At 44.1% G+C, this 25,184-nt stretch overlaps 1 protein-coding gene across 1 annotated transcript; it reads left to right on the top strand.

The window, feature by feature from the left end:
• Positions 1–641: 641 nt before the first annotated feature.
• On the top strand, positions 642–23,720 carry LOC126517362 (E3 ubiquitin-protein ligase Topors-like). The gene is made up of 4 exons (XM_050167069.3): positions 642–760; positions 6,211–6,493; positions 14,633–14,943; positions 17,650–23,720. The coding sequence occupies exons 2-4, from the start codon at positions 6,227–6,229 to the stop codon at positions 18,809–18,811; spliced, it is 1,740 nt and encodes a 579-aa protein (XP_050023026.2). The 5' UTR covers positions 642–760; positions 6,211–6,226; the 3' UTR covers positions 18,812–23,720.
• Positions 23,721–25,184: the final 1,464 nt, after the last annotated feature.

Below are 25,184 nucleotides of genomic sequence, written 5' to 3'. Positions count from 1 at the left end.
ATAACTCTTACGTTTTTAGCGCACGATAAGGGACGAGAGACAGAAGTACGACGCGGACACAGAACTTGCTTTTGGTGTGTCTTATTTTGAGAAAGCACGAACAAACAACGTAACAACTTAGATGTGAGCGAACCGGTTATTTTTGCGAGTACACGCTTACATATACAAGCGTCCGTGCTAGGCCAAACTATTGTTGAAGTCACTATTAAGGAAAAGCGCTTTAATTAGTAAACCCTAGTACTAATTTCGGAAAGAGGACGAGCGTGCGGTGGGCACCTCCATGATTCTCTAAATTCATAAAATATTTGAGACAAAAACACAAATATTCGTGCATATATTCATGCAAAACGTGATATATAAAGAAAAAAATGAAAAAAAAAATTTAATTAGTGCCATAAAAACGGGCATCTAAGTTGGCACTATATCCAGACGCGCTCTCACATCTACTTGGCTTCCCCAAATGTAACAAGGAATCACGCTGTCTGCAAAATTCGTTTTATTTCAAACTGAACTTTGAGAGAGATCTAACGAAAAGCCTGTAAAATAATATTGACGTATAACCTTGACTTCTGATTTTTCGAACGCACATAAAGCGTTTTCTCTTCACGCCGCTAAGGAAGCAAACAGCGCTGCGAGCTCTCATGCGCAGATGAATAGCAGCAGGCGTAGTGATGGCGAACGATTGTGCGTGTGCAAACGATGTGTCCTCGTCTAACTGACAAATTCGACCTTGTGCTCAAAATCGAGACCATTTGGTGAGGTGAGTCACTTCATCCTGCTGTGTCACGTCGACACGACAAAAACTTTTCGAAACGTTTCAAGCGATGCGGCATCGAAAAATATAGAACGGGCGCGACGAAAACCCCGCATCTCATGACAGCGCTGCGAGGGGAAACGGGCTGTTTTTTAATTGCCCGAAGGCCTAGCAGCCAGTGCGTCACCTTTTATGTTCGCTTCTGTGTAGGTGACATGCCTCGTTTCTTGTACAAAGATAACTAAACGGAGTCTGGAAAGGCCATGCACAGCCAAGACGGTGTTCGACACGAAAACGGGCATGTCCGAAGGCGGCTAGTCGCAGCAATGGAAAATTGGAGGGGTGAACCGAAGTCCTCTCACAGAGAGGTCATGCGGTGACCCACCGCGATCTCGTCTGAGGAGTTCACGGAGTCCGACCGCCCGATTCTGTTGCTGCTGAAGCTAAAGCGTTATTAGAGTGTTCAAGTGCACTCTAATTGAAGCTTATGAACGCAGGAGTGTCACTCGTCGAAGTTGTCCTTTCCGCCGCATGCGTAGGCGAAGGGAAGCTCGTAAAACGTTTTTGCGTGGCTTTCCTCCGATTAACTGCGTCCAGCCTCAAGACGACGAACGTTCCAATTACCTTGCTGCGTCTCTTTATGTGGCAGTGGGCGCGAAGTTGTTCGGGCCGTGGTTCAGGCAGTTGTCTCGACGGCGTCATGGGTTTACGGCGCCGACGTTATTGAGCCGTCGGGACTGGAAAGCGGTCGACTCCTGTGTTTACCCTGGCATTCAGTCGCAGCGCGTCACATTTTGATTGTCTTTTGTCATGTTTATTTTTGATAGCGGGCAGGGCTAACTTATATGAAGCCACGTTCATTGCGCCTCGCCGTGATGTCACTTATATTGCGAGCCACTCAGCTGCGGCAGATGGGATTTGACGCTTGCTTCGACTCCGAACGCAGCCAGCGGCGAAGTGCACCCAGCGGCTAATTTCTTATTGTGCGCCTCTATTCGCCAGGACCTTTACGTGACCTTGATTGTACCGCAAAAAAATAGACGAAAAAAAAAAGCTTGTTTCCTAGGTCACAGACGAGGCTACTATGTCGTAGATCACCTACTCTTTTAATGTTTCTTTTTCGCTGCAAAACAAGGAAAATAAAATTAAACTGGGATGTATAGACATCGTAATCGTTCGCGATTTCCGGCGATGCGGAGATTACCGACCACAGAACATTGGTTGTGGTCGTTGGGCAAAACGAACTTTCACAGCGAACCCAGGGGAGTTCTTGTGCTGCGGCCAATAACTTGTGGCGACGTGGTCGTTGTGAAATATCGAAGAGCCGTCGGAAATTAACCAACAGTTACGTACCAGTGTCAGCAGTGCCGGCGTAGCATGTAATGATCGAAGCTTGGAAATGTTGAAGTGTTCGAGAAGACCCCGAAGGAATTGCATCGCATCTGGTGAATCGCTGGTGAGCACAAAGTCTTCGGGGTAGGACTTCCAAAAGGTGTGATAACTGTCAAAAATGCAGCTTCACTGTCTTTGATGCATGATCGACATGCATGACAGCTGTGGATAGTTAAACAAATCAATGAATTACATTTCCAGCTTACTTTAGCTCAACGTTTCATCCTTTTATTGTATGAATATGTTCTCCATGGGTAGAAAGAAAGGTGCACAGTTTGTTCCAAGTTTCCGTGATGTGGAGCTGTGTGCTCCACAAAGTGTTAATGGGCACTTCAAGCGCATTTCTGCCGTTGCCATGATGTTCCGTATGAAGTCCAAGGGTGATAACACTGTCGTCGCGCGCCGTATGCTGTATGTGCGAGTGAAAGCCTGTGGGAGTGAGCCAACGATGGGGGCTCAATCTCGCTCTCACAAGGAAGGAAAGTGGAGCAAGCGCGCCGTCTTCCATCGCCCACGCTAGGCACCGGGCGGAAGGGAGGGAGGGAGGGCGTTCTACTCTGGCGGCTGCTGCTTATGGCGTTGTCGCATGGGCCGAGCTACGATTAGTACAGAGCCTAGGTGCGGCGGGGGCTCATAGCTTTGTTTGCGCTGTATTCGCAGCTTAGTTCACCTTGAAGCGAGAGGCAGCACGAATGTCAGTTCACTCGCTGATGCTGCCGCGTTTTCTCACTCCGGCATTTTGACATCGAGTTTCCGTGGTCATAGAGTGAAATGGGCTCATGTTTGGTTGTGCGCGCGCCACACTACGCTTGTTAATTTAGTAAGCGAATGTTTTCAAGTTTATGCAGCCAATTTAACTGCTGTGACACCATGCTTGTTAATTCAGTTAGTAAGGGAATGCTTAAAAGTTTATGCTGCCCATAGAACTACTATCCTTACTTTGTATAACTGTCTAGTAATTTATCTTTTTATTAGCGCTGAAGAGACTAGTTGTCATCTCACTGTGGCACGTTTGCAGGCGTTCACCTTCTGCGATGACGCATATGTTTTTTTTGTTATGCAGTCTTTGATTGCGAATGTAACAAAGGCTCGGCTTGCGTACCGGCATCTGCTTGCTCGATTTTTGTTATCTAGACTGTTGTCTTGACCAGAATGCCCGTAATCTGGTTAAGTTTCTTGTTTGTCACAGCTTGTCGCTCGTTCACTGTCAGCGCGAAGTCATCGACAGGATATGCAAGCTAGCTGGTTGTTCTGTACCCAAGTGAACACAGTAAAGGGGTCAGACACAAGAACACTAACACACATGCACTTAACCCCTTAAGTGCTTATGTTTTTTTTTTTCTGAAAATTTCCAGACCAAAAGTGCCTGTGTTATGGCTGATTTCAAATCTTATTGTACTTTTTAAGAAGCAACTACTCAATGTTGAAAAAATATTTGTACCACCTACTAAGTCAAATCAAGGTAATACAGTTTATTTCTAAAAGTTACACAGGAAACCAGCTGCCTGCTGCTAATAAAAGATACAAACCACGTAAAAACATTTGCAAATGCCTCATCGTTCTTCACTTATGTAGGCTAATCAACCTTTGACTACTTCACTGAAAACCGAGGAGGCTTCGCACCAGAATTGTCGACATCAAGCTGCACCTACTGACGAGCACTCGCACTGTTCGCTTCAGGGATGTTATCGCCAGAACTGCTCAATTCAGTGTCATCACTGTCGTCTTCACTTTCGTACACGAGATAAACATCGGTGTCCAAATCATCTTAATTGGAAGAAGACGATGAAGATGAAAAGCTTCTTTTTCGGGTTGACGGGACAGCTATGCATGTGTCACCGCCACCAGATGCCATGTTTTCACTCAAAAACCGCACTCCTGCCATAGGAGAAACCGAAATCGCCAACTAAGCGCTTCCATCAGGTGGGCGACACTCTATCTAAGCCATAGACGAGCGCTTCTGATCCTTAAAACTCGAGAGGAAAATCTATTCTGGTAGGACGAGCTCTGCTCGTCCAAAACAGTTTGGGGACACTTAGGCTAGGAGGAGTTCTGCTCCTCAGAAACACTTAAGGGGTTAATGTATATCAATGATGACACGAAAAGAAATACGAGCGACTAACAGTGGATATAAAAACTAACACTACAAAAGAATAGACTTAACAGTGGTCGACTAAAACAGAGTTCAAAAGAAAACAAATTATGGTATGTGCATGGCCGGGCAGCAGCAGCAAGTCCATAAACCGTGGAGTCGACGGCAGAGCTTTCTCGAAGAACACTGGCTAGCTGATATTGTTGCGGTGGACGAGATTGCTGTGCTGGGTTTCCCGGGAGTCTAGATCTCATGACTTCCCTCGAGCAGGTTGAGCTAACTTGAGGGGAACTACTGTGAGCTGCACTGCAGACATTGGTTTGTCTCTTACGTCAGCTAGTCACTTGGTGCTCAGACGTGGCTAGCCAGCCCGTGCGATACTGGACGGCCCTAGCCCCTCGACGCTTCTCAGAGATTATAGGCTCAGCTTCTAGACTGCTCAGCTGGGACTAAAACCCGCGTTCAAATAACTAATAACTAATCCTTTCCCTAGTTCCCTGGGTTGGGGAACGGCAGATATTGGTGGCGATCCAATCAAGTTCACCCAATTGTATCACGACTCCTCCCAAGGTCATGGCTGCGCCCCTTTTAATTGGGGGCGAGGGAATGGTTGAATCCCCCCCACTGTTAGAGGTTTCGCCCTTGCGTTGCACCACACATGCACACACCTTTGAGCCCGTGGAAGACCCCTATTGTCCGTTGACAAACACAGAAGAAACAACGGCAGCCGGCCATACAGCGCCAAACGTTCTGACAGCACCTGCAGTGTTAGCAATTTGTGGACATGGGATTGCTTAGAGACACCACATATTTTTGGGATATTCGCAGCTCGTCCCATCTTAGAAACCTTCTCCATGCACGTGTGGGGCAGAGAGTGTGCAGGGGTCCCTACAAAAAACTTGGGATGTCAAGGTCCCACCAACACAACAATGTCTAAACAACGCCTAAACCTGCCTTCGACATTGTTGGTCGCTTGACCAAGTGGCCGGCAATACCCGTCTTGCTTGCCGGTTCCTACTGCCACGACCTTCTGGCACCCGTTGATCAGTGCTTTGCCGACGCAAACAATGCCGCACCGTGACATGGTTACACATCTGGTTCCGTCATCTGGTTACACAGAACTGCTACTCCTGTGTAAAGAGCAACAATACAACTTCTGCGCAAGGAAGTTATGGTCATTTGATTGAGAGAGCTTGACGAAAGAATATTCCATCTCTAAACTGTGAGGGACTAGTGATCCTAAACGGCAATAAGAGAAGCATTGCCTCGTCGGCAACTCGGATTTCCCCATTCAAGTGCATGTGAAATATAGAAATGCTCACATTGGACATTCAGTGAATTGATTTTAATGAAATTTATTGCATTTAAGAAATATGAATTCTACCATCACCAAGAGAAGCAGAATTTTGATTTACGGCCTCAATGTTTGTACTAAAAATGCCAAAAATCTGTAAGCTTTAAAAAACAGAAGCATGAATTTTACAAATCTGTAACTTTGTACCGAAAACAGGTAGCGAAGTTCTGCAAACTGCTTCTTTTAGAGCATCACAAATGGACAAATGTGATATATGAATTTACGGCTTATGTGAAATTAGTATTATGCTTACGGGCATTTTGCAACATACTCAGATATTAGTGGTATGTTTTGGAGATGTGTACAGCACACCAATTCTGTCTGCTTTATAGGTCTTGATAGGTGCATCCTACAGACTTGTAATATCACTTTCTCTTGCCTAGTTGGGGACGTAAACTTGACGGTTCAGCTTTCTTAAATTTTGGAATATTTAAAGATTTAAAAAAATTGCTGGCTTGAGTTAGAGGTCCGCTTCCTAAAGTTGGTCTTTTTCTTTTAAATGCAACCTAGCTTGAGCTCGTCCTAGACACTGTCTAAGAAACCAGATAAATGAAACAAGACAAAAAATGGAATCAACATATGCGCAAACATGCACATTTTCTTTTTGTCCTGCTGCAGCTGTGAAAGAAGTCTCATGGCAACCAGTGAGGTGGCAATGCCATCTGCTCGCAGCAGCAGTGATGGTGCGGCGGCCAGTGAAACCCTGGCCTCTGCGGTCAAGTTGGAAGGTGCGAAAGCGGACACCGCTGCCCCTCCCCAACCGCCATCGTCGAAGTCACCAGAGCGGCCGTCATCTCCGGAGCAAAGCTGCGCCATCTGTCTCGGTCCACCCGAGAACAAGTCATTCACCGACAGTTGCTTCCATACCTTCTGCTTTTCATGCCTTCTGGAATGGTCAAAGGTCAGTCTAGCACTCGCTGTGGCGACAGCACTAGAAAAAAAAAAGCTTGGGAGCATATTATGAGACGTTGTAGAGCAACAATTTTTTATTTTATGGCAAGACTGTTACGAGGACTTCCACGACTGTTTCTATGCGGCAACAGTGAGAGGTAATTGTGGCTTGTGGCGGTGTGTTCAGTGTCGAAATTCAATCAAAGAGCAGCTAGTAATACAACCTGCGGCAGTCCTGAATTTTCACTTTTAAACGTAACTATCAAATAACTATAAAATTGAAGTTGCCATGTGTATACTTCACTCAAATTTATTTATTTATTTTACTTATTTATTTATTCATACTGTCGATCCCATCAGGGATCATAACAGGAAGGGCACACATAGTTATCTTGCAATCTAACAATAATAATTAGCGCAATATTAAGATTACACTTAATAGAAATGCAATTAGCAGAGGCAGACATTGTAGTAGGCAGAAAAGTGACGTAATACACTAATAATGTTACGGAAAAAAAAAAGAGGTAATCAAGAAGGTAGAAAATTTACAGAGGTGAACAAGATGTTGGGCATAAATTACACAATAACACATAGCATTAAATTTAAGAGTAACAAGGGGTAATGAGGTAGTCTGTCAAATACTAATGGTGGTAAGCAATAACTACAACAGGAAAAGAAGTAAAGAATTTGCATAAATAAACAATAGTACTCAGTAATGGCAAGTAATACAAGTTATAAAAGTGAGGTATGCACAAGAGGTAGTAATCCATAAGGTACGTTTAAGGTGTCGTTAAAGAAATTTTGATTATGTACACAATATAATGAAATAAAATGGCACAAAAATAAATGGTGACACAGGTGCGTCATAATTGTGAAGCACATAATTCATTTTCGGCTAATGTCAAAAAAGTAGTTAACAATCGGGTAATACTAGGTTCCAGCTTATTCCATTCACGTGTCATTAAAGGGAAAAACGGATGCTTATGGCTTTCCGTATGAAATGGGTGTTCGTTTAATGATAGTGAATGTTTATGTCGGGTGAGTCTTGTTTGTGCTAAAGATAAGTATTTGGAACTTTCTATTTTCAATTAATTATGAATAAGTTGATACATAATTTTTAATCGTGCGAGCTTGGCTCATTTTTGTAAGTTCAGTATACTGGCCTGTTTTAGCAATTCTGTGGGTGAGTCTGTTAACCTATGTTTGTTGTAAATATATCTTAGTGCCTTCCTTTGAACTGCTTCTAGTTTGTTAACAAGTTCTTTGGTGAAAGGAAACCAAACAATGTTAGCATACTCTAATACAGATCTGACAGATGTGTTATATGCTAGTAGTTTTGTGTTTGGGGGTGCTAGTCTAGGACGTCTGTTTAGGAAAAACATTTTTTTTTTTGTGCGGTCGAGGTAACGTTGTTGTGGTGCTCCCACCTGAAGTTGTGTGTTAGTGTTAAGCCAAGGTACTTGTACTCCTTCACTTTGTTAAGTGTGGCATTATCTATAGGGTAGTTAAATTCTGATGCGAGCTTTTTTCTTGTAATTGATAAAATAGCAGATTTTTTAATATTTAAAGTCATTTGCCATTCGTTACACCATTTGTACACAAGTGACAAAGCGTCGTTCAAGGCCACATGGTCATTATAAGAATTGATTACCTGATACAGAACACATTCGTCAGCAAAAAATCTAACATTGACTGGAATATTAGAAGGCAGATCATTAATGTATATGAGAAATAAAACTGGAGCCAGAACACTTCCTTGTGGAACTCCGGATTTTACGCTAGATTTGATGGAATATTGCTGGTTAACTTCTACAAACTGAGTGCGGTTAGTAAGGTAGTCTGTGATCCAGTTCAGAATAGGGCCCTTTCCCAAGGTAAGTTCGAGTTTGTAAATTAATTTCTTATGTGTTACGCGATCGAAGGCTTTTGAAAAATCTAGAAAGATTAGATCGATTTGTTTCTGTTGGTCAATACTTAACGATACATCGTGGACAAGCTCAATTAGTTGTGTGACTGTGGAAACTCCTTTGCGAAAACCATGCTGACAATCTTTTAGTATTTCTTCCTGTTCAAGGTGTTTGGTTATGTGCTTTTATAAGTCTACATAATTGATTTGATGTCAGTGAAAAAGTTGTGGATGACATTGACAAATGACTGCTATCAGCGTTGAAAGCAGCCTAGGATTCGTGAGTACTTTTTAAGAAGAAAGAAAGCCCTGAAATAAATTAAAAAAAACTAAGAAAACACTGACCGTGACAAGGCTTCTGCGCACCAAAAATTGCATCATTCTTGACACAAACCTCGTCAAACAGAGGCACTGGAAAGGGGCGGCCTCGCTTTTTTCCCGTCGCGTCAGCAGTTTTTAGTGCGAATCTTCAGTCTCTGTCACATGCAAAGTAGTGCTATCTTGGAGCACTTTGCTTTCCGAAATGTTACAAGACCGTGACTCAGGTTTGCATGTTAATAATATAGTACACAATGCACTGATGATGTTTATGTCTGAGACAACTTATAATATTAGTTTGGGGATGCGTAGTCACATGGATGAAAAAAGAAATGTAGGCTTTTCCTTGCTTTTTTTTTTCTTGTTGGAAAAACGGATCACACAACTCCTAGGTCACTATATACATTGTTATTGGTAATTTCTTGACCTATTCCACACCCTTTGCATTGACACCTTATTGAATGAGTAGGGTAATAAATGTTAGTTCACTAACTTAAATATTAGTTGCTTGTTCACAATGAAAAACAAAGATGCTTGACTAGCATTACACAAGCCTACGAACAGAAAGCCTTTGGTTATTCTTTCTTGGCCACATTTGGTTGGCATGTCCGGTATGTGATATTATGGTGGTTTCTGAGAAACTTGTATGGGTGTCTTGTAGCTTCATGCTGTAGTCATGTGGATGACAATTCTTCCTTGTCATGCATTTTTTCATTCATTCATTTATTTATACTGTCAGCCCTCATCAGGCTATTACAGGAGTGGAGAATAAAAACAAAAACAAACACAGAATGCGACCGAGTTACAAGCATTGACTCACAAAGCTTGTCTTAGAATAGAAAAGTATGAACTACAACATACAAAGGAAAGTAAAAAGAAACCATCCACAATTTGGCACCGCATCGTCATAGACACAATAAGAGTCACACATGTAAACGTAAATGCATACATATTGGGTAATTCACTATGTGTTATTGCAAAAAGTTGTGCTTTTAAGACTTTCCAAAAAGGTAGTTAAGGGAATCGAGGCTACAAGAGAGTCGGGTAACAAATTCCAGTCTCTTATCGCCCTAGGAAAGAAACTGAACTTGAAGCAATCATTGCGGGCGAGTGGAGGAGGAATGTACATACTATGACAATGCCTCGTTGACGCGTTCATAGGAAGCTCAAATTAATCATCTGATTTAATATCTACTTTATTGTGAATAACTTCAAAGAGGAATTTTAATCTGTCATATTTAGTTCTGAGCTCAAGTGGTGATAGATCAGCTAATTGACATAACTATGTTGGAGAATGGATGCGACAATATTTATTAAATATAAACCTGGCAGCCAGCCTCTGTATTCGGTCAAATTTAGAAGAGTTAGTTATGGTGTGTGGGTCCCAAACGATTTTAACATATTCAGTAATTGGTCTAACTAGAGCTTTGTAAGCAAGGCATTTAATTTCAGGGGTTGCCGGATTGAGGTTCCGCCTCAAAGACCACGGGGCTCTAAGCGGTTTGATGCACACATTTTCTGTGTGTGTATTCCAGTGTGAATCTGATGTAAAAGTTAAACCCAAGTATGTGTGTTTTTCAACGTTCTCGAGTTAAAAATTTTGCTCCCCTTGCAGGCTTCTGTAAAACTGATCTGCCGTTACCTAGTAGTGTTCTGCAAAATCAACAAAAGAATGCCTTGTCTTTGTATGCCTGTATTGCATTCTTATTGTCCTTTACCAAGCTGCTCCAAAATGCTTGTTTACTGCATCAAAATTGTCAACTCATGCTCCAAAACTGCTCCAAAGTGCAAAATTTGCTACCAGAGCTGTCCCTAAGCTTCCTTGTCCGCTTCGATCCCTGTATAACACATCCATGCAGGTTCCATAGTTTCAGTGATCTGAAACTTCGATGCTGTTGCATTCTTATGGCGAAGCTGCAAGTGTGACTAGCTTTTGAAAACATTCTATATGCCTGTTCTCACAATTTCCTGGAAAAAAAAATTGACCACTCACAAAGATTATATTTTGAGAAAATGTGGGAAATGTTCGGGGTGGAACACATATAAATCTTGCAGCTGCAAGTTATTTAGGTGCTAAATGAAAATTTCTAGAGCTTTGTTTTCAACTGGCCAAAATGTGGTATATGAAACACTCACAAAGGTTTTCTGCTTTCTTGGAAGGACCAAAGACGGCAGTAATTTCATACTTAGAGAAAATAAGGGCCATACTATGTGTGTCGTGTTTTGACAGTTTGGAGTAGATAGAATAATTATGTGTCTTGAAAAAAACTACTGAACACTCATTTTCTCAATTTTCATGCAAGGCACGTAGTTAATTCTACCGGTATAGTCGGTGAACTAAGCCAGACATGTTCTTTACATTTCTTTAAAGTAGGAATCACCTTGTGTGTTACATGTACAATAAGTGCTTAAACTGCGCACATTAATTATTGTGTTGCGGAGGATAACTTGTTCAAGTGTTCTAGAGTGTTATGCTGCCGTTATTTGCTATGTTTCCAAGAGTCATAAGAGAACTACATAGGACATCGAGCTCAACTGGGGTGGAAATTAAGGTGTAACTTATGTATTCAGCTGCTCGAGCGTGGTAAGACTGTTTTAAGAATGGTGCAGGATTTAGCCTGCTGTCCTTGGAGAACTATGCACGCCACTGAGATTACATTTAGGGAAAATTTGGGGATGTCTGTGAAGTAAAATGTGTGCAGAATAATTACTGGCCTTCTTGAAGAAAATTCCTTGCCAACTGTTGGTAAGTGTTACATGCGGGCAACATATTAAACTGTGTGGCTTAATGATAAATACTTAATTTAACTGCTGGACAGAAAGAGCTGCGATGGAAATTGAGTTGTGATTCTGCAAGTTCGCTCACGCCTAGGTTCCTTTGCGTGTTTGCAGTAACACATCAATCACGTTTTGTACGGGCGATTTGCACCATTTTGTACTTTGCTGCATAGTTGATCGAGCTAAATTATTTTGTGGCCAAGTGGCACTGCGCCGAAGAAGCGCCTACTGAGGCTCTGTGTCTCCTAGTTGTCTTATTTTGCGAAGTTATATCAACCTACGCCAACGGTCTCGTATCACTCCAAGTATAGCTGTACCAACTTGGAGCAAGCTTATGCGACACTCAAAATTCTTTGGAGTTTTAAAAAAGATGTTTATTTCTTAATCGCATATTTATTTGGTCTGTTGATTTAACAGAGGGCTTTACATTCTTGTTTTCTTTCACCGTCACTGCCACATGAAGCATTGATGTCGCACATGACGCCAAACACAACCGCAATGAACATTGGTAGTTTCAGTGCTATAGATTGCCCTCATGAGTGTTGTTGGATTGCAACTGCAGTACAGCCGACTCCGTACAGCCTTAACACAGAATAAGAAGTTGAACAAAATGATTTTTGTCCCTTTGTGGAAGCCTCACAAAGCGGCCACATTTTTTATCGCATAAGGGGCAGCCCTGGTTGCACAAAAATTAATGAGTGTCAGAACTGAGTTTTAGCTTCTGACATGCTCTTCGTAGGGTTCACAGGGCCTTCTGAATGATTTATCTGACCGGTTCTCAATGCTTCCTTTAGTAAGTGCTTGTTTAGGTTCAGCTCCAAGATGACGAAAAAATAATGGTTTGGTACGGTACCGGTTCAGCTGAAAATAACAGTTCAGCTCCAGTTTTCGGTTCAGTTCTGATTCAGTTCGACACCCTCAGGTTTCACTATATGGAGACAAACTGGCACAAAGGGCAAATGTCCAGCTGTCTACCTTCCAACTCATCTAGCTAAAACTCTTTATGCTTATTATTCAAATTTGCAGCTTAGTTCCAATCAGAAGCGTTTCGAGATGTTTGTGATGCAGTTTAAATTTAATTTTAATCACTGCTTTTGATTTTAATTCATCATCTTTACTTGCACACTTGTGCACATAGTGCCGGAAAGGGTCGACTACAGTGTTTTTCAGAGCCCCAGTTTTGCTTTGGGACATTGCACCCCATGAATCTATCTCATCTTTCCTTCCCCCTTCCTCTCCCTTTCTCGTGTGCAAGTAGCCAGCCATATGGTTACCCTTGCCAACTTCTGCCTTTCATTTCATATTTTTTACTCTCTCTATTTAATAAACACACCTGGTAATTTTAAGCCATGAAAGAGCCAACTGCAGCTGCCAGATTGATACTCAACCAGTTCGTCATAAAATAACCAATAGAAACTGGAAAATGGCAGAAGAAAGGAATGTGAGAATGAGACAATTTGCACAGCAGTGCATGTGAACTTGCTAGAATGGCTTATTTGAACTGTTAGTTGGTGGAAATTCAACCTTAGAGAGCACACACACTCACACACAAGAAAAGAGACTGGGGCCGCATTCTGTAGCCGTTCGCTTTGGAACCGGTTCCGTCTGGCTGTTGCCATTGGTCGGCGCTTCATTGTCGTCATCCCTAGTGGGCGGGACGACAGATTTTGTTGACGTCACACAGGTTGTCAATTACCTGGAAAGGAACCGGTTCCTTGCTACGAGAGGAACCGCTGATAAGTGGTTCGCTCGAGGGTCGCGCGCGGTGGCGAGCATGATGTCGAGGGTTGCTAGGGCAACCGTGGCCGCCGGCTAGTCTTGTGCCAGCTGACGAGCCGGCACCTAGACGAGATGAGACAGAAATGGCAATGGCGGCTCCTTTGGTTGTGCTAGGTTGTGCTGCTGGCGAGCGCCGAAAGACGACGCGACGGGAGGCAACGACGCGACGCGTTCGGCATGGCCGAAGAAGAGTTTCCAAGGCATTTTAGGCTCTCCAAAGACATAGTGCAACGTATTTGCGATGAGCTGGAAGAACATCTCGGACCTCAAAGATTTCGTGGTGTCGACACTACGATGAAAGTGCTGTGCGTGCTGCGGTTTTTTACCACCGGGAGCTTTCAACAGTGCGTCTGGAATGAAGAAGCGATTGCACTGTCGCAGCCTTCGGTCAGCCGGATCATTACAGCCATCGCCAAGGCCATTATGGTTGTGGGCAAAGAAAAATGATGGGTTAGATTCCCATCCACGGCGCAAAAGAAAGCCGCCGTCCGCTGCTGGCCCAACACACACAACGCCTTTGCTAGGTAGGGGTGCTCCTGGACAAATGAAACGAGTATTTCGCGCTGCCTCGCTGAAACATGAGGACCCAGCCGCCTGTCCTTGTGCGACGACATCGTTTCGGTTTCGGCACGCGAACAAGTCCGAAACGTAAACAAAGCGAGGCAAGTTGTTTGCATAACGTATGGCACACCACCGAGCGACTAAATAAGAAAACAACACAAATAAAATTACAGCTCCCAGTAGCCGTCTGCGCCGCAAGCTCACATTTATTACTGAAAATTATATTTGCAAGTGTTCTATACAAACCAATGTTTTTTTATCAAACCAGCAACATCCTTCAATTGCTATACCATCCCCCAAGTACAAACGAAAATGATGACGTGATCTTTTGGCAGACCGCCGCTCGTTGATTGGTTCCCCTCACGCTGCCCCGTTCCACTCTTTCTCCGAGTGACGTAACAGCCAAACCGAACTGGTTCCAAAGCGAACCGCTGCAGAATACGGCCCTGGACTCAACTACACACCTCTCTGCTTATGGTGGGCCTTCTCTTCTGTTGTTCTTAAAGTGCCGAATTGAGTGTTAAAGCAAACTCAGTGGAGTGGGTGAAGCCAATCTCAAGAATCCTTGATAATGCTTCTTGGGGGGATCGCTCACAAACAGGTGCTCACACAAGAGTTCTAACTTGCAAGTTCCTCCTTGGTTCCAAGTTCTGGCCATTCTTGTATCTCGCAATAATTTGAATAGGCCTCTTAATGTGACGTGTGGCTGTGGCTGTTGCTTTCCTTTTGATTGAGCGGCTCTCGTATTTAAATCTGCCAAATCCACTCGGCCACATCATTCCTTTCCCCACTGTGTTCTTGTTGCAGGTCAAAGCCGAGTGCCCGCTGTGCAAGCAGCGTTTCAAGAGCATTGTTCACAATGTGCGCTCCTTCGAAGACTACGACCAGTACTTTGTGCACAACGATGCACCCCAGGCGTCCTCAACGGCGAGCGCCGCCGCAGCAGCGGCAGCGATGGCTGCAGCTACGTCGCGAAGCTCGGCACTAAGCAGTGCTTTACTCCTGGCCCACCACCTCGTGTACTCGCCAATGCTGCTGAGGTGGCACTCGAGGCCACGCCGGCGCTCAGTCCTGCGGATCCCATCAAGTTTCACAAGGAGCAGCGGTGTACGGACCAGGTCAGCGTGATAATATTGTTCCCATGACCCTTCATGCAAGTCTTGTTTTAGGGTGTAAGGTTGTCTGTTGCTCCAAGCTAAATGGAGGGGGGAGGGGGTGGGCTGAGACTTTCTACTAAATTTAACCACATGGGATACAAAATGTTGAGAGGCCACTCATACAGGTCGTGTTGCCCGCGATCATTAGTGATGTGGATGTAATCTTCAATGAACTTTGCTCACCGCCACTAAAAAAATATGTGAGCTCTGTGTGTGACGTATGTACAGTATACAGTTCAGCACACTAGTAAGTGCAGTAAAACCTCTTTAATTTGACCCTCCGTTAACATTGGAAAATCTGATAATTTGGACTCAACCTCTGGTCTCGGCAGGCGCATGCATAATGTAATGGAATCAAACTCTCGTTAATTTGTATGCACATAGATTAATTCTGATAACTCTCAAAATTCGGTGAGCACAGAGCGCTGCAAATGTGCAATGCAAAAAAAAAACAAAGCGGGGCTTCGGTTCGACTGAAACAAAGCGGCAAAGTTCGTGTTGCCATATTTGCAGGCAGAAGTCAAATCGACGTCACCGTTAATAGCAGACTAAGCCCTCTGACCGTCACGAAGTCTGGAGTTCTGAACCTACCTCTAGGGAGTGGGGGGGGGGGGGCGCCTGGACACAAAGAAAGGATCAGGCCCGAACAAAATACCGAATGCTATTTTGAAACCACACGCAGAATGGATGGCAAAGTGCCTTTGTATTATGTGTAACAAGTGATTGTCATCTCTGTTCTTCCAAAAGGATTGGAAATCGGCAAACATTGTCCCAGTACATAATTCAGGCAGCAAAAACGACCCGACAAACTTACGGCCGATTTTGCTTTCGAGTACACCGTGTGCAGACGGAAATGTTGTTTGGTTCCCATGCACTAAGCAGCTAGTTAGCAAACGAGGTGTACAAAGGAAAGCACTGCTGTTTATGTACAATAAACATAAACTAACAGACTCGCCTGCCGAACTACTTAGCAAAGCTGGAATCTTAACAGTACAAAATGAAGCAATACTAGCCTGTCCTAAGCGTATGTACTAGCTTCTACACAAACAGATTAAAATTGGTACCTCTAGATAATCTTCAGAACTAGAACACGGTCAGTGCGACATGAGCACACACAAACGCTCAATGAATGTTTCTTTCATACAGACTGCTTTATGAATTCATTCTTTCCTTTAGTGATAAGAGAGCGATATAATCTGAGGGAGTCCTTCAGTAGCAGCTGCCCATTAGATACATTTGCTAGTTCTGTTGGAAAAAATCTATCCTTGCACTTTTTATTTGTTTTCCCTGCTTTGTCACTGATCTTTGCACGCTAGCACTTTTCCTTTTTATTTATTTTAGCTTGCTTCTCTATTATCAACGTCTTTAGTTATACCTCTTGTAAACAGCTCCAATCTATATAATATTGTCTGCTTTTTTTTAGCAACCTGATATTACTGCTTTCTTTTTGTTTTTTTCTTCTCTGATGTTCTAGTATTTAAATGTACGCCCTTTCATCTGCAACTACTTTTCTACTAACACTGAGGTTTTGTATAATGCATTATGTGCATGACTGCTTTGTTTATCATGTTCATCCCATATTTTTTGTCCCATCTGTTTACTAGTTTCTTTCTTGAATTGACCTGTTTTATTTTTTACATCAGATTCCTACAGGTAACGATAATTTGTACCCATATCTTGAATCTGTGAATCTTGATTCTGTTGTTTTAACCCAGTGAAAGCTTTTGCAATAACACTCTTGCAATTATATACTGTACTTATATTTGGTTTTTGCTTGCAACTCCTTCCATTGTACTTGCTCTTCCTGTTATAATTCCACGAGGGAGTGACAGTATGTGAAATCAATAAATTAGGAGATCCTTTTTTTTGTTCGGTCCCATGATATCTGGATGAACAAGGTTTTAGTGTATGTTTATCATTAACATGCATTTAAAAGAACACCGTTTATTTGCTGCAAATGGAGCGCAACTACAGAGCTCATTGCACTCCACATTCTTGACATAGGACGGTGCAACCAAGCTTGCACCACCATGTTCTATAGTTTGTTGCCACCAGTGTTTTGTGCTGCAGACAACTGCAAGGATAGATGTGTAGTGCAAATAACGGAAGAAGGTGGGCATATTTAGCAGAGCCACGTTCGTACGGTTTGGAAAACAAAACACAAGAACCGTATTAATGGGTGAAACGTACCATCTGCAGTCACTAAAAGATTCGGCGTTCTCAGCTGTAGTTGACATCTGCGTAACGCTACAGTGAGGAGGGGAAAAAAAATAGATGGAGAAAGACGAAAGATTGACAGGGCCAGGTGCCGACTATAAACTGACAAATTTGCTTGTGTTGCTGGCCCCTTCCTGGCATGGCTACTTCACCGCACATGTTTCTTGCGAAACACATGAGCAACAACAGAAAAGGGGGGAAAAAAAAGTGGTTGAAGGAAAAAAGTGTGGTAAGGATAAACAAAATTTATGCAAGGCATTAAAACCACCACTTCCCACCATCTCAGTATCCATTCTTTTTTAGTGTGCTGTTGTTAATTCTCTGCTTTTAAAAAAGATCAGGCAGAAAGTTAGCTGAAAAGTGATTGGGTAAAGCTGTAACACCTTGCAGAAAGGTGGCCCAAAGCCTTGTCCGCAGCGTTTCCTCAACTGAACTTCCTTTCCCAACCAGGTCGAGCCGCTCAGCACCACGCAGTGCAGCAGCCACCGTCACCCATGCGGGTCCCCTGCCTACCTCGAGCACCGAACGCCGAAGCCTGTACGAGCTCGACCTGTGGGTGTGCCCACCCAACAGCCGGCGCTCGACCCGCCACTTCACACCAGCCTTCTTTCGCGAGAACCCCGCATGCACCCACCGGCTCATCCCGTGGCTCAACCGGGAACTCTTGGCCCTGCTGGGAGGTGGTGAGGCGCAGATCACCTTCACCATCGAGCTGGTGCTGGCGCTTGTCACGCGGTACGAGGTGTGCAGCCTCGAGTTCGCAGAGCACGTACGGCCTTTCTTCGGCACCCGGACGGCGCACTTCCTGCACGAGCTGGCTGCGTTCGTTGCGTCACCGCTCGACATGGTCGCCTACGACCGGGTCGCTGTGTACGACACCCGAGCCAATGTTGTGGCCCGTGGCGCGCCCGCTGCGGAGTTTCTGCAGACGCCGGACTCGTCGCCCGAGGATGCCTCCCCCGTGGCGCCCATAACGCTTGGGGTGCGCTCCGACCCAAGTCAGCCGGGTCCGAGTGGCCTGCACCACAATGCGACGGTCAATTTGGTGGAGACGGAATCGGACAACTCGGACTGCATGATAGTGAGCTCGGTCAGGCCTGCAGTGCCGGCGCGGTCGAGGACACCAATTGTCATCGAGTTGTCTTCCTCGGATGAAGGAGATGCAGAGCGCCGCACCACCGCATCAGCCACGGTTGTGGCAGCGGTGTCGACTGCGCCCTCTCAGCAGCTGGCCCGGAGGTGCAAGCCCATGCCTCGGAAGAGACGCTTGCTCCAGTTGTGGTCCAGCAGTTCGGACACGTTAACGGCAAGCGACACCGATTCCGACGACGGTGGGGTCGACAGGGCAGCGCAGCGCCTGCAGCGGAGAGCGGCCATGAGGCGACGTAAGCGGTCAAGGGGGCTGCCACCTCGAACTGCCGGGGCAGCGCCAGCCAGTGCAGGGAGCGGCGCCCCCTCTTTACCGGCTCGATCTACCACTGCCGCTGTTGGAGACCACCCTGGCGCATCTCTGTCGGGCCATCACGTGCGGGAAAATGCGTTGCGAAGGAATCGGACAAAAAAGTCTGTGCCAGCGACACAAGGGGTGAATTCTTCCGACGAAGAGTACTAAGCCAGGCATTATGTCTCCTTTGTGGTTGACTGTGGTCGCAATGTGGAGTTTAGAAAGTGTGATAATGTGCGATGACTCCTTTGCCTTGACCAAAGCACGTGAATGTATCCTTTTATTGTGCGGGCCTCTCTTTTTTTTTTTTTTCCGACCCATACTTTTGCGTCGCTCTCTTGAAGCTCGCGCATAAGCACTGTGCAGGAACTTGCATGTGCAGAAGTTATACCGAAGAAGCCCCACTTAAAGACTGTGCAAGGACAGTGTCCTCAGCGATTAGTGTCCTAAGCCAGGGACTTAGCACGTCTGTAAGTTGAAACAGGCTGCACGATGTTTCAGCGTATTTCCACGTAGTCGAGTTTCTGCGTGCATAGGTTCCAGGTATTTCTTAAAAGGCCTTGCAGGTGACAACATTCCGGAAAAATCTGCATTGAATGTGACGAGTTTTGTTTTTCCTTCGCACGGTGTTCCAGAATTTCGGCAGAGCAGAGTTGGACTCGAGCTTTTCCTCAACATTCTTCAGCGATGTGCACAAGATGCTGTGGTTGTTCATGACTGGTGCAAAAGCAAGACAAAGCAAGTTTGTCATGGCATGAAGAAGCGCCTGGTTATATGATTCTGCCAGCTTTACTTTAATATGTTGTGACTGTAATTCAGCGGTAATGATCTTTCCGTTTTGGTGAAATAACCTTTCTTTTCTTTTCATTCCTTTATCCCCTGTGAGAAAATAAGGTCAGCAAGAACTTCTGCAAGGTTGCGATTCTTGTTCAATGCAGAGGCATAGAATTTTCTGGTATAGAACATGGGAGCGGCTCGCAGTTCATGCAGTTCCTGAAGTGCTGTCTCCCTGAAACGGGTGCCCACATTTGGGGCGTATTGCTTTTAGCTTGCCATTTAGTAGCACGCATCGTGTAGCACAAGTCGATGCAAGAACCTTTTCGGGAGCCTTTGATTAGAGCTGGCGCAGTTGTTTTCTTCCTGGCAGTGACATTTGTTCACTCAAGCAGTGTTGCAGTAATGGAAGTTCTCCCCGCTTCCACGGACGGCACAGCCTCGACTTATGCAGGTGTGTTAATGTACGTTTTGAAGCGCCGTACACGACACCTCAACTACAAACTGATTCCGCTACTCTTTTGTGGACAGTGGTGCCGTGAAAAAGATGTTCGCGCAAGCGTGTGCAAATGTGACACTTGGATGCAGCGTGCATGACTTTCATTGTACAGTGAGGATCAGTGTCCACCACTTAACGCTGTGTATCATTGTCGCAAACTCTTCTGTCTTTGTAGAACGAGTGAAGGTCTTGCAAATTTGACATATTTGGGCAGCAAGTGAAGCGGTCTTTGTCACAGCAGGTAATTGCCTTGAGTACCCAACGTCGAAAAAAATTTGTTTGTGTGTCAAAGTGGTAAGGGCAGGAGCAACGAAGCTGAGAAGTTGTTGAGGCATGCGTGACTAGTTTAGTTTCCATGGCGACAATGTTTAGTTCAGTGTTCCTATGCAACACCTCTTAACAGCCTAGTGTTGTTTGGAAGCGCTGCGTTTTTGCGCTCAAGGTCTGCATTTTTTTTTATTCATGAAGCAAAGCATTAAAGGTGGGCTTAAAAAAAGAAAAAAAAAAAAACTGGCGTTGGCATGTTTCAGTCTAGCACAATAAACAAAACTTCTACCGTGTATATATAATCATTGCAGTTGGCTTGGTTTAGCCATATTGTGGACTGATCTTGCTAGTTTAGTCGCAAATGTTTGACTGCACCTTCGGGTGTTCCTGCTGCAGAGTGGGAAGGGAAAAAAAATCAATCTAATAGTGCGAGTACTGCACAGCTTTTCTGATAGCTTGTTATTCCCTGAAATCTATGGTAAAATTTATTGATTATCTGGCTAACTTATATTAGAACTCCATTTCTAACATAGTCGATAGTGTTAACTGGAGCACCAATTCATTTTGCCATAGATTTATGAGGACATATTTCTAGAAATTAACACTAACCGCAGGATTTCTGCTATATATGATGCATCATTACTGCATCATTTTAAGTGTACAATTAGAACATGAGCTCTAATGGGATCAAATAAAAGTTATATGAGATTTTGTAAGTTAACTTTCTTGTTGCGACTAGAATTGTGTTAATTTTCTGTGCTTTTATGTTTTTAACATTTTATTTCAAGACAAAGAGCAGCAACATACACTGCAATACCAGTGGCATAGCCAGAAATTTCCTTCGGGGGGGGGCTCACTTTGCAGCTCGGCCTCCTCCTCATAGAAATTGTTGAGGGATCAAATACATTAAACATTATTAATAACTGCGTTGCCAATGCCAGAGATGCTGCAAACGAATTCTTGAACACTACGCACTGCCAAGACTAGTAAAATAGGCACTTTTTCATAAAAGAATACTCGTATGTCTCAAAAATAGTGCCCGAAATAACTGATATCAATGTTTCCATATTTTCGTTATGTTTAATAGGTAAAGCATGTATCACACGAACTTTAGAACTATATCAGTTTGAAACCAGCAAAGCGGTGCATGCCGCTGATATGAAAATTGTAAAGGCCATGAAATGAACAATTTAGGACAAATATTTTAATAAAACTTTGTTAGCCTCCCTGCCCTTCTCTCATTTGCATCTCTCTTTCTCTGTCATTCAAGAACCTTGTGTACATTTTTGTACATATGCAACGACCAGGGAAAAATCTCAATGACCCTGACCTTTGCTAGAATGTATTGCGCAGGAGCAGCTGTCACCGGTCTTGTATTGTGAGTACTTGCTCCGAAATTATAGTCGCAACAAAATGCACATATAAAAAGGAGGAGTTCTGCAAAATGTACGAGAGCGAGTCAAGTGAAAGTGAGCGAATGCTAATATATGACAAATGGGGTACTTTATTTAAAAGTAGTCTCCATGAGCATTCGGACATTCGCCCAACTGACTAACGAGTCGCGCGATTCCTGTACGAGAGCGAGTCAAGTGAAAGTGAGCCAATGCTAATATGTGACAAATGGGGTACTTTATTTAAAAGTAGTCTCCATGAGCATTTGGACATTCGCCCAACTGACTAACGAGTCGCGCGATTCCTGTACGAGAGCGAGTCAAGTGAAAGTGAGCCAATGCTAATATGTGACAAATGGGGTACTTTATTTAAAAGTAGTCTCCATGAGCATTTGGACATTCGCCCAACTGACTAACGAGTCGCGCAATTCCTGTCTCATAAAACACCTTGGGTTGCTGCTTCAAAAAGTCTGACTCTTTCACGTCATCGTACGACACGAATCTGGTTCCCTTGAACTGTTCTTTCAAATGCTCCAAAATGTGGAAGTCGCAAGGCAACAGCTCTGGGCTGTAGGGCGGATGTTGCAGCGTTTCCCACTGAACTTTGCCAGTTTTGTATTAACTACATCAGCAACATGGGGACGGGTATTGTCGCGGAGCAAAATGACCCCATTCCTGAGTTTTCCATGTCGTTTGATCTTGATTGCAACACGCAGCCGATCCGCTGTTTCACAATATCGGACACGATTGATAGTTTCTCCAGGTTTAGCAGATTCGATCAATAATGGCCCCTGACGATCGAAAAAAAAGTCAACAACACCTTTCCGGCAGAAATGACTGCCTTTGCGTTCCTTGGGGGTAGTGAATTTAAATGTTTCCACTGTAAGCTTTGCCGTCGTGTTTCAGGCTCATAGTAGCGGCACCATGATTCGTCCCCGGTCACAATTGCAGATAAAAAGTCCTCACCCTCATCGTGATACCGGGTTAGATATAGATACATAGATATTGATTTTATTTCCAGAAATGCAAGTGTTCTGATGGATACCAAAGGCTAAAAGCTGTTGGAAAAACAGCTTGACTGGGCCGATGGTCCGTTAAAAGGCATACATGGTGGTTGCATCAAAAATCGTAACATTGTTAGACACTCAGAATAAATAAATTACATAAATGCACAATAACAAGACCGAAAATAATATAGACTAAGAGAAAAAAACGTTTGATACACCAGAAAAAAGGAAGTGTGTGTAAGGGTTACTAAAAAGCTAACACAATTCGCTTTGACAGACTAAACAAAACATATCCGATACACCAGAAGATAGAAATATATGTGTATGGGTTACGAAATCAGTAACACAGTTGTCTCTGAAAAACGATAAACAATCGGTGATCACATGTTTACAAAATGCATTCGCAGTTCCTTGGATGAAGTATGTGTACCTTAATATTTATTTAAAATGTATGGTAGATTATGTTGTAGTGACTGTAGGCTATATTTAGTACGAAACCACGGAACATACCATGTATCACTATTTCTTGTATTGGAAGAATTTAATTTTGGTATCAAAGGTACACTAGACACTAGGAAATTTGTGAAGGCAGTATTTGAGAAATGAAATGAATTTAGAAGGCAAAAAGCATAGAAATATTCAATTTTTATAATTTTATGCTTTATGAACGATGAGTCCAAGGCAGCACCGAACCTCTCCATCTTCTGATGGTGGTTCAAAATCCTGCGCATCCATTGTGCACACAAGAGCCGACGACTGAGATGTTCATGAATTATGGTGCGACCCGAACCGTGACTGATGTTCACACGCCCTGCCAATTCATCAGTGCTTATCCTCCATTCTTGCCTAATCAGCCTTTGCAATTGTATTGGGGGTGATTGCACGGTGGCTTTGGCCCGGTCTTGGATCATCTTTGCAACTTTCAATTCCTTTGAACCGTTTGCTCCAACGCTTCAGAATGGCCAATGAAGTGCAATGTTCAACGTACATGGCAGCCATACGGTGACTAATTTTTTTTTAGGAAACATCATCTGTCAAAAACCTCGCAACACCATGCACTTCAACTTTTGGAGTGTCCATTATGTCACGTAACCATGTTCAAGCCAGTGTATGAGCACATTAAAGAACCTTGATCCTCACACCTGCGTGTCACTTTTGTAAATGAGAGATGCCTCTGTGTCACGCGCATGCCTCACAGATGATGAACCGAACCATTATTGTGCAGGTTGGGTTGGCTCACTTTCATTTGACTCGCCTTCGTACATTAGAAATGCAAACATACAATGGGATATACAGATGCGAAGACACAGCTTGATAAAGGGACAAAAAAGTGTCACTGGAAACACAAAAGTTCACTGCACATATACACAACCTCGCAACAAGGTGTTTACATATACGTATAGGTCTCCAATAAATCTACGTATCTAAGAAAAAGTCGCTATATATGATGTGTCCAACAAGGCAAACATGTTGCGCAACCACAGATTCACAGATCACAGCCCTCCTCCCCCCCCCCCCCCTCCCTCCACTCCCCCTGATGTATCGTGCGCGATGGAAGGCAGTGCACTACCTCCCCACTTTTCTCCCTTGCGCACACGAAACAGTGCCACCATCTTTGGCTCACCCATGCCGCCCCCCCCCCCCCCTTACGCTTTCACTCGCACATACAGCGCGCGGTCACGATGTTATCGCCCTTGGATTTTACACAGAACATGAGGGTGATGGCAGGAATGCACCTGGAGTGTCCATATAACTGCTATCGCAATAATATACTAAGAGTATCCGTCAACTGAAGCGTCCCATGGCCAATTACTTCCCGCAGAAGAAGTAACAAAATCGAACTTTCACCATGCAACAATTCGCTGTGCCGCAACAATGTCTCTTCTTTTTCTTTTGTGGGGCGGGGTGGGCACCGAAATGAAATAATGGAAAGGAAAGCATGTTGGCTACAATCGAATGCCTACTTTGGGCACCTAGTGTGGCTACCGAAGGAATAGTGAAGAAAACGTGAGACGCTTGGTCCACAGAGAGTCGTACACATACTTCTCGGTATCCTACACTAGCGAGACAAAATTTTCTGGAGAGGTTGCGCTCAAGCGAACGCGTTGCACTCCGTTGAGTCCTCCCAGTAATGGCAGCAAGCGACCATGCATTATTTCTTTTTCTCGTCTGCTAGCCAGAAAACGCCCAAAACTATGCCAGGCGAAAATACACTTTGCCAGAGAAAAACGAACGCACATCAAAGTGCGCCGCACGGTTGTCAATGCAGCACGAGAAAAACGCATGGCTCTGGCTGGTCCGGCAGCCCACAGGTAGCGAGGGGAAAAAAAAGCCTCAATGTGTCTTCGCGAATAAAAGTCCAAGTAGAAAAATAAATAAGAACAGTTACCTTTGCTTGCTTTAGTGTCTTGACATGGATGCTTTAGTGCAGGTGAAAAAGAAATGTTGATATTCTTTTCTCCGACATGACGGCATAAATGAGCCACCACAACGCTCCACCACGACAAAGCAATCACTGCACTTGTCTGATTATGCAGTGATGTGGCGTCTCGTATGGTCTGATGTACGGACTTTAGAAAAGTCAATGCACCTTCGGCATCAAA

The sequence above is a fragment of the Dermacentor andersoni genome, chromosome 11 (genome assembly GCF_023375885.2).
Source record: "Dermacentor andersoni chromosome 11, qqDerAnde1_hic_scaffold, whole genome shotgun sequence".
Lineage (NCBI taxonomy): Eukaryota > Metazoa > Arthropoda > Arachnida > Ixodida > Ixodidae > Dermacentor > Dermacentor andersoni.
The sequence above is the reverse complement of the archived record's forward strand: the minus strand, read 5'-3'. Positions and strand labels throughout refer to the sequence as shown.

Bases quoted from the DNA above. Each gene is read 5' to 3' on its own strand.
- LOC126517362 (XM_050167069.3), top strand. From the start codon at position 6,227: ATGGCAACCAGTGAGGTGGCAATGCCATCTGCTCGCAGCAGCAGTGAT. The intron at 6,494-14,632 runs GTCAGTCTAGCA...TTCTTGTTGCAG, and splicing joins GCCTTCTGGAATGGTCAAAG to GTCAAAGCCGAGTGCCCGCT. The intron at 14,944-17,649 runs GTCAGCGTGATA...TTTCCCAACCAG, and splicing joins AGCAGCGGTGTACGGACCAG to GTCGAGCCGCTCAGCACCAC.